Source organism: Ostrea edulis, chromosome 5, assembly GCF_947568905.1.
Source record: "Ostrea edulis chromosome 5, xbOstEdul1.1, whole genome shotgun sequence".
Classification (NCBI taxonomy): Eukaryota; Metazoa; Mollusca; class Bivalvia; order Ostreida; family Ostreidae; genus Ostrea; species Ostrea edulis.
Genome location: NC_079168.1, coordinates 68554449 through 68565134, shown reverse-complemented (window position 1 = coordinate 68565134; position 10686 = coordinate 68554449). Strand labels below are relative to the sequence as shown.

Below are 10686 nucleotides of genomic sequence, written 5' to 3'. Positions count from 1 at the left end.
CAATCAATTTATAAGATGAACTTTGTGGGGAAAGTGTCATTTCTGTGAATATTTCGGAAAGAAAGTCAAAATACCCCCGTGAAAAGTTGCATGAATATACATATTGTATCACTTTAATTTTTAAAATTCTTAAGAAATGTAAATGCCACAGAGCATGTAGTGAACAAACCTTTTCTACACCACAAAAGGACTTGCATATTTCACATATTTAATCATTTGAACAGTGTGCGAAATTAACCATGGACCGATAGACAATGTCTATAGAAAATCGAATCGGTCTTTAACGATCGAAATAGCTATGGACCGACTTGTCTATAGGAATTCCGAGTAAAAAAACTGGTTTCCTGCCGCTTATTAAACAGATATGAGAAGCACGACCACTTCATAGATATTACGCTAAACGAAACGTAGTAGAAGTGACTCAGATGAGGAATCAGACTGAAACTGAGCTGGAACAAAATGAAAAATAAAACGGAATTCTAATTGAAAAGCTTGTGCATGAAATTGAAAAAGAATATAATTAAACTATCATGAACGAATTACCAAAATCAAATTGTGTCTATTATTTATTTTTTTAATAACAATGAATATTGCATGTTAAATTTTGGTCTATAGGAATTTGTTGTGGTCTATAGGAAATGAAATGACTATGGACCAAAAGTCTATAGGACTTTAAAGTTAGTTTCGCACACTGTTTGAACCATTGTGATATTGTTCCTGTGCAACACTGTAAACCCCGACTGATTTTCACAATATGGAGACTCCAAATGTAAAGCAAAACCAAATAAAAGCCAAAATAGTGTCTAAATACAGTGTATATATACAGACAACCTGATTCCAGGATACCTCCAGCTCCCTCAGATTTATTCTTAACATAAAAAACATACTACATGTACTGTGTAATGATATTTATGACAAACTTCAGTGAAGTCACTTGTAAAGTGAAGATCACTACAGGTACGTTATTTCTAAAAAGTTGATCTACACATTTACTCTGCACAATTAACTAGAAATTAAAATAGATAAAACATGCTTATAAAATTTTATAAATGTCTATAACCTTGGCAGGCTGTTAGTACATGTAATTTCATATCGAACAGTGCATTTCATTTCTTCACCGTTTGACCCGGAAGCAGTTGTCGCTGTACTGACTTGGAACATGGCTTATTAGAGGGCGTGCACGATATTGTCTCTACATCCTCTGTATAAAGTTTGTCCTTTCTGAAATGATCACAGGTGTAAAATGTATACAACAGAAATACAAAAATGTTATTAAGTTTAGTCATTTCTTGCAATGTCATTTTGTTCCAAAATTTGTTATTAAAGAATTAAAATGACTCGTACAAATAACTTTCTGTAAATAAAAATAATTTTATGCATTTCCAAGATCGAAACAATTATAATCTTTAAATTACATCCCCTGAATTTTTGGTTCCTGCAATTCATATATATATATATATATATATATATATATATATATATATAAAAGTTGGCTCCTAGTGTAACTTTTGATGGACATGCAATCATTTCAAAGTTGATAAATATCATTCATATTTCTTTTTTATAATACTGGAAAGGGTTAAGATGATTTGGGGTGAGAAAAAAAAATCACCAACATGAGCTATATACTATCTGTTGAATTTGAAAGTTATTTGATATCAAAAAGGTACAAACTAGAAAAAAAATTGCCCCCTCCAGCCCGAAAACAGTGAATAATTAAGAAATTTTAACTTTGGTTAAAATGGGTCAATACACATGAAACTTGAATTTGATCTGAATTCATCAATATCAAAATACACATTAAACATATGCTCCTAATCTACAAGCACAGCACAAAAATGTGTAGAAAATAGTGAATTATCATAAATTTTCCAAGTGTCAGAGTAACAACTTTGGTGAAAAGGTCAACTGACATGATCTGCAAGTCATCAAAAAGAGATACATGTTTACCACACATTCAAAACAGCCTGGAAAACTAGGATGGAATGCGAGACAGAAAGAGGCAATACTAAGTGCCCCAATTATTTCATGGTGGGGGCATAAATGATTTATCCAACAAAAAGGTAATAAATATTGTTCAATTAGTTAACAATATTTTCCTACATATTGTCATAATTTTGGAGTTTCACTAATTCTGTTCACTTGTTTATCTTGTATGCATGCTCAGCATTTATTGCTCTATACTGTTATCACAATGGGTAACGGGATATGTCTGTCAGCGTCCTACACTAGTGGTCGCCGATGTTCTCATGGGAATATAAGGGTTAATTGTTTATATTCCTGATTAAGGTTAGCCATTATCGGTGCTTTATGATTTTGGCTGGGAACCTTGAAGTTTGAGGGGCATGCCCAAGTTTGAGTCAGTTCTGTATTGGAGTTTAATACAGATGGATGTCAGTTCTGCTCCGTAAGCAGATGGACTGATGTGTATATTGAACTTCAACTATTTGAAGTTGTTCAACATAAATGTTGTGTGTAAATATGTGTATATTTGTAAATAAACTGTAAATATAACATCTGCCTTATTCTTGGACAATAGCACGTTACAATTTTGGTGGCAGCGGTGGGATTATTATTACAAGTGATATGGCAGAAAATTTAGATACCCCAACTGTGCTATTAGGAATAAGACGTAATAGGTCAGATACAGGAATAGGGACGATGACATCCACCCCTCATGAGATCCAGCGTATAGAAAGAGAATGTGCAGCGCTTGATAGAGAAATACGTAATACTACAGCGGCACTCAGAAACAATAGTTACAATGATGATCATCAAAGTAACAGGGATTTCATGAAACCTTTAGTACGTCCAGCTGCATATGATGGGTCTGAGCCGTGGGATGATTATAAAGTCCAGTTTGAACTCGTGGCGGAGATAAATGGATGGGACGACATAAGGAAGTCCATGTTCTTAGCGTCCTCGTTAAGAGGTGCTGCACAAGGAGTGTTAGCTGATCTGGAGCCAGGAAAACGACGTTCCTATGTTGAATTGTCAACTGCACTAAGTCGCCGTTTTGGATCCGAGAACAGAGCTGAACTGTTCCGAGTTCAGCTAAAAAACCTTGTCCGGAAAAGAGACCAATCACTTCCGGAGTTAGCTCAATATATAAAACGATTGAGCAGAAAAGCTTACCCTAATGCTCCGCGAGATCTACTGGAAACATTGTGTCGGGATAATTTCATAGACGCCCTTACTGACTCCGACATGAGACTGAGGATTCAGCAAGCGCATCCAAAAACCATTGATGATGCTACAAAACTGTCCGTGGAACTGGATGCATTTAATATGGCAGAAAAACAGCGAGAAAAACGAGCTACTACAGCGGTGCGGAATGTAACTGTCAGTGACTATGCAAATGAAAAATCATTCAGTGCTGATGTCATTAAAGCATGTATGGGAGAAATTTCAAAGGAACTCGTTGAAATGCGCAAGGAAATAGCAACAATGAAAAAATCGAAAGATACATGTGCTGCTAATTCAAAACCATCAACAAAAGAAATCCGTTGTTGGAACTGTGGTGGGAATCATTTTAGAAGGAACTGCCCGAAAGCCAAAAAATCATCAAGTTCTGGTAAGGGAAACCCGCGATCTTCTCGAATATCGAAGGACGGGTCTGGTATGTATGTGGATGGATGTATACATGATGTCGAATCTGTACGATTTCTTGTAGATACAGGTGCCAATGTCTCCATCATTAATACCAGTGTCTACAGGAAAATGAATCCACTCCCCGAATTACAATCTTCTAAAATGAATATGAAGATGGCTGATGGCAAATGTATTCATGCAAAAGGGATCGCGACAATGAACGTGACTCTTGCAGGCATTTCTGTACAGCACGAATTCTGGATTGTTGATATTGATGAGGACATCGAGGGATTGCTCGGATTTGATTTCTTGAAGGCACATAAATGTGTTCTTGATGTAGGAAATAGTCAGTTTAAATTGAATGGGCATATTGTAAAATGTTCAACATTCTCGTTCAACTACATGCGATGTTGTAGGGTTGTTCTGGAAGATACTAGTGTTGTTCAAGCTGGAAGTGAGATGTTGCTTCAAGGAAAAGTTTTGGATACCGATTCAGTACCGAAGACCGGCCTTGTTATTCCTACGGAGAAATTCACTGAAAAGTACAAACTGATTGTAGGGAAAGCTGTAGTAGATTTGTCGAAGGAAAAAATTCCTATACGTGTGCTCAATGTGTCAGACAAATCAATCAAACTTTATCCGAGAACAGTAGTTGGTCACTGCGAAGCTGTAACAATAGACCGAAGTGAGGAAACTTGTTCTTATCCAGATGGCAAAATTCCGGATCACCTTTCGACTTTACTATCTGAATCATGTGTCAATTTGGATGGAAAACAATCAGAAATCCTAAAACAGTTTTTGATCAACAACAAAGATGTGTTTGCATCCGACAAATTAGCACTTAGTCGCACAGGAGTAATCAAACACAAGATTGACACTCAGGGCGCTACACCCATCAAACAACAACCCCGTCGAATGCCATTTGCTAAGAGATCTGAGGTGTCATCACAGATCGAAATGATGTTATCTCAGGACGTGATTGAAAAATCAAACAGTCCTTGGGCTTCACCAATCGTATTGGTGAGGAAGAAGGATGGTTCCCTTCGGTTTTGTGTAGACTATAGAAAGTTGAATTATGTTACTAAGAAGGATTCATTTCCGGTTCCCAGAGTTGACGACAAACTGGACGCTCTAGTTGGTTCTCAGTGGTTTTGCACCCTTGATTTACAAAGCGGCTATTGGCAAGATGAAGTGGAAGATCAGGATCGTGAGAAAACTGCCTTTGTGACCGAAAATGGACTGTACCAGTTCAAGGTCATGCCCTTTGGACTGTGTAATGCACCCGCCACCTTTGAAAGGTTAATGAGTAAAGTCTTATCGGGATTATCTTGGAAAACTTGTTTGGTTTATCTTGATGACGTGATTGTTTTCGGTCAAGACTTTGAGACAACGTTAAATCGTTTAGAGGAAGTGCTTTTGCGACTACGTACTGCGGGACTGAAATTAAGTCCAAAGAAATGTTTCTTATTTCAAAAGCGGGTGACATACTTGGGGCATATTGTAACCCCGGACGGAATTCAAGTGGATCAATCAAAAATTGATGCCATAAAATATTGGCCTGTGCCCGTCAACATTAAGCAGCTTCGTAGTTTTCTTGGATTATGCTCTTATTATCGCAAGTTTATTTTGAACTTTGCAAAAGTTGCTCGTCCATTAAATTCCATGACAGAAAATAAACCATTTTTGTGGACGGATGAGTGCAACACGGCTTTCCAGCAGCTAAAATCTAAACTAATGCACAGTCCGGTACTGGCATACCCGGATCCTCAAGGCTCAGAGTTCATCCTAGATACAGACGCTAGCAACAAAGCCATTGGATCTGTGCTTTCTCAAATTCAAGATGGTAAGGAGAAAGTAATAGGCTATTTTAGTCATGCATTAGGGAAATCCGAGACAAACTACTGGGTAACCCGCAAGGAATTACTCGCGATTGTAGAGTCCATAAAACACTTCCACTGCTACTTGTATGGCAGGAAGTTTCGCCTACGCACAGACCATGGGTCACTTCGGTGGCTTATGAATTTCAAAAATATTGAAGGACAGTTAGCTCGATGGCTGGAAGTTCTTGGCACTTATGACTTTGAAATAGAACATCGAGCTGGAGCAAAACATGTTAATGCTGACTCGATGTCGCGCCGACCTTGTCAAGACTGCTCATATTGTGAGCGAACTGAGCAAACTTTTCGTCAAGAAGGAAAATGCAATGTTGTCCGTAAAAAGACTCAACTTTCCTGGATAAATGGAATATCACAATCTCAAATGGCCAAAGCCCAAAGAGACGATACGACAATAGGTGTTATTTTCTCAAAATTGCAGCAAAGCCATACCAAGCCTAAATGGGAGGAAATCTGTTTGGAAAGTGTGCCAGTGAAAACTTTGTGGTCTCAGTGGCAAAGACTGGAATTCAAGAATGGTGTCCTGCATCGGAGATGGGAAGATGATACAGGGAAGCGAATTTCGTGGCAAGTGATTGTGCCAGAAATATATCGTGCAGATATATTAAAATCGCTTCATGATGCCGTTACAGCTGGTCATCTTGGAGTCAACAAAACTTTGTCTCGGATACGAGAACGGTTTTATTGGCCGGGTGTTGGATCTAGTGTAAAGGACTGGTGTCGTAAATGTGAACAGTGTTCGGCAAGGAAAGGTCCGTCTAAATCCTACAAGGCCCCTATGAAGATCTACAATGTGGGAGCTCCAATGGAGAGGGTAGCCCTGGATATCATGGGTCCCTTACCTGTAACAGAACGTGGAAACAAATACATTCTTGTTGTGGGAGATTATTTTACTAAATGGACTGAGGCATACGCAATCCCAGATCAAGAGGCTGAGACTGTAGCCAGGAAGCTCGTTGATGAGTTCATTTGTCGTTTTGGGGTCCCTTTACTTATTCATTCCGACCAGGGAAGAAATTTTGAATCTGGACTATTCATCTCGATGTCAAAACTACTAGGAATGGAGAAGACTCGAACTACAGCTTTACACCCCCAATCTGACGGAATGATTGAGCGTTTCAATAAAACGGTTGGAAATATGCTTGCAACATTAGTGTCTAAAGATCAAAGAGACTGGGACGAAATTCTCCCGATGACAATGATGGCATATAGGAGTGCTGACCAGGAATCAACGTCATATTCCCCGAATTTGATGATGTTAGGTCGGGAAGTACGTTTACCTGTGGATTTAATGTACGGAAGTATTCCTAAAGAAGAAACAAACAGTGGGCCTGAATATGTTTCAGACTTGAAGGACAAAATGTGCAAAGTGCATGAATCGGCTAGACAACATATTAAAAGTGCAAGTGATAAACAGAAGTCCGGATACGATTATTCTGTGAAATTTAACCCATATAAAAGTAGTGACCTCGTGTGGCTTTTTGATCCTAAACGCAAAATCGGCGTGAGCCCAAAATTACAATCTAATTGGGACGGACCTTATCGCGTAGTTACGTCAATTAGTGATCTTGTGTACAGAATCCAAAAGACACCAAATTCCAGACCGCGTGTTGTGCATTACAACCGATTAAAACCATTTTATGGCCAAAGTGACGCGTGGCAGCCGTCAAGCGATCAGCAGTCTGGTGATGATGACGAGGTACGTTCTATTGACAATGCGAGTTATAATGACGATTGCGAAGCAGGGATTGATGCGGTAAACGAATCCGCCGTCCTGTGGAACGATTGGATTTATAAAGTGACAGTGTAATTAACTGAGAATGTACATTGAGAAAACTGTCAATTTTAATTTGTAAATAACATGTGTGGGCACATGTCTTGGAAGGAGGGAGCAATGTCATAATTTTGGAGTTTCACTAATTCTGTTCACTTGTTTATCTTGTATGCATGCTCAGCATTTATTGCTCTATACTGTTATCACAATGGGTAACGGGATATGTCTGTCAGCGTCCTACACTAGTGGTCGCCAATGTTCTCATGGGAATATAAGGGTTAATTGTTTATATTCCTGATTAAGGTTAGCCATTATCGGTGCTTTATGATTTTGGCTGGGAACCTTGAAGTTTGAGGGGCATGCCCAAGTTTGAGTCAGTTCTGTATTGGAGTTTAATACAGATGGATGTCAGTTCTGCTCCGTAAGCAGATGGACTGATGTGTATATTGAACTTCAACTATTTGAAGTTGTTCAACATAAATGTTGTGTGTAAATATGTGTATATTTGTAAATAAACTGTAAATATAACATCTGCCTTATTCTTGGACAATAGCACGTTACAATATATTTTATATTTCCTAATGTATTTTAGCTTGTTATAGCATTATGTTCTTCAGAACTGATGGGCACGTATCCAGAAATATGGTAAAGATTAAATATAGGAATAATCTTGAAGTAATACCTGTTACTAAAAGCAAACTTGGAGAAAAGGTCTTTTATACTCTGTTGTCTGTTGTCAGGTGGAGTCTTTCCTTTCCTGTTTTTAGACAATCCACTTGCCCTACATCCAAACTTTAAGGTACCTACAATAAAAAAAAAACATGATTAAAAACAAAAGCATTTGCATTATTTTCACAAATCGTAGCCTTTATCTCTTTTAAACATTTTTCCCTACATAGTCATATGAGAAGATGAACAAACCCATCCCACATAGTATTTACATAGGAATTCCCACCTCTCCAACAAGCAGCACTTACATGTATATGAATATTGTTTGTGCCAACTTCAGTCACTAGACACCAGTCATGTCAATGATTTGAAAACCAACTGCAAGCAATCCCATCAAAGAAGATCATTTGACCTAAGCTCAGACTCGCTGAACCAAGTCTTTTTACCTGTGTACAACAAGAAGCCAATGGGCCTTAACAGTCACCTGAGTATGAACATTTTTTGGTCTTTAGAAGTCATTATGTGCTTATTATATTTCTCCTCTTTTATACTTTGTACTAAATGATAGACATACAACCATCAAACACAATTGATAATTTACAACTGAGGAGAGTAAATAATCACATCATAGCGAAATGCGATTTTCTATTTGAGTTCTACGAGCCTTAATATATTAATAGTATAAACAACCTTGCCTGAACCCAGGGCAAATGAAGTTTTACAGTTTTCAAAGAAGGTCCATGCTCATTTTAATCATGTCTGCATGCTTGCTGTACAGGGGTCATGAATTTCACAGGTTTGATAATGGGCTCAGAAAACATGAAATTCACCAATTTATATTCCCATTGACCTATAAATGTTGTACACTAAAACTGTATGCTAAAAATGGTGGAAATTGGTTCAGCCATTCCAGAGAAACTGAAAATATTAAAAAGTTTACGACCCACTCACGATGATAACTGACGAAAACAGATATATCAACACGTCACACGAGTTCTGTTCCTCCTCTTCCATCTTTCAGTGAAACAAGAGGCCCACAGGCCTTATCAGTCACCTGAGTATTAGTAAAAAGTATCACTATACTCCCACAGGCCTTATCGGTCACCTGAATACTAGTGAAAAAATATCACTACTCCCACAGGCCTTATCAGTCACCTGAGTATTAGTAAAAAGTATCACTATACTCCCACAGGCCTTATCGGTCACTTGAATACTAGTGAAAAAATATCACTACTCCCACAGGCCTTATCGGTCACCTGAGTATTAGTTAAAAGTATCACTATACTCCCACAGGCCTTATCGGTCACCTGAGTACTAGTGAAAAAATATCACTACTCCCACAGGCCTTATCAGTCACCTGAGTACTAGTGAAAAAGTATCACTATACTCCCACAGGCCTTATCAGTCACCTGAATACTAGTGAAAAAATATCACTACTCCCACAGGCCTTATTGGTCACCTGAGTATTAGTTAAAAGTATCACTATACTCCCACAGGCCTTATCGGTCACCTGAGTACTAGTGAAAAAATATCACTACTCCCACAGGCCTTATCGGTCACCTGAGTACTAGTGAAAAAATATCACTACTCCCACAGGCCTTATCAGTCACCTGAGTACTAGTGAAAAAATATCACTACTCCCACAGGCCTTATTGGTCACCTGAATACTAGTGAAAAAGTATCACTACTTCCACAGGCCTTATCGGTCACCCGAGTACTAGTGAAAAAGTATCACTACTTCCATGGGCTACGAAATCTAGAAAAAAATTCCTGTTCTGAATATCTAAGCTAAATTCTAATGTTCAGCAACAGTATAAAACAAGATGTGTTCTCAAAACTTCACTGCCCTCAAAAGTGCATACACTGTTGAAAGGCTTTTAAATAATAGGTGTATTAACATTAAAACATCGAAAGATATGACTAATTTGGACTCATCCTAAAGTCATAACACTGGGTTGTGAAATTCACCATTTTTTGTACATCCTTTTCTGCTATTCCTAAGTATGCATTTAGATTTTATACAGTATCATCAAACTTACACATAAATACTATATACTAAGTTTGGCCCCACCCTGGGGTCGAAACCCTTACTCTGGGGAAAATCAAATTTACAATTTTGGTAAAAGACTACCTGCTCTATCCATTTAGTTTAAATTCAGTATCAAAAGCACTAAAGAAAATGTTATTTAAGTGTTTTACACATAAACACTATATAACAAGTTTGGCCCCACCCTGGGGTCAGAACCTCTACCCTGGGGATCATGAAATTTACAATTTTAGTAGAGACTTTCCTGCTCTACATCACAATGCATTTAGTTTTTCTTACACGTGTGTGGTTCTTGAGAAGAAGATTTTTGAAAATTTGTCATTTTTGGGCAGTTTTTGCCCCACCCCTAAGGCTCCAGGGGTACAGGAATCCTGAAATTTACAAATTATGTTCCCCTTGTTCCAAATATGTTTCATACCAAATTTGAAAAGAATTGGAATGATAGTTATCAAGAAGTTAAAAATGTCTATTGTTCACACACTTACAGTACACAACACGAGTTTTATGCGTGTTCCACGCAACGCGGTCGAACAAATTTGCCCCAAACACGGTGGACCTTTAAAATTGTTGGCACCTTTGAAGTCCTATTTTTTCCGCGCGAGCTAGACATTGAAGTCCACGGAGGATCTCCGTGGATGCCACCGCGCATCTCCGTGGATGTCACCTGTACCTCCGTCGATGCCCCCGTGTACCTCCGTGTGATAAAACAA

At 38.2% G+C, this 10686-nt stretch overlaps 1 protein-coding gene across 2 annotated transcripts in view; it reads right to left on the bottom strand.

The window, feature by feature from the left end:
• Window positions 1–895: 895 nt before the first annotated feature.
• LOC125649022 (exonuclease 1-like) overlaps window positions 896–10686 on the bottom strand; it is a 30776-nt gene continuing 20985 nt past the window's right edge. For both annotated transcript variants that reach the window (XM_048876227.2, XM_048876229.2), the window contains exons 13-14: window positions 7943–8063; window positions 896–1221 (exon numbers count right to left, since the gene is read on the bottom strand). In XM_048876227.2, coding sequence (XP_048732184.2) covers window positions 1107–1221; window positions 7943–8063 — 236 coding nt within the window. In that variant the 3' untranslated portion in view covers window positions 896–1106. The remainder of the gene's footprint in view (window positions 1222–7942; window positions 8064–10686) is intronic.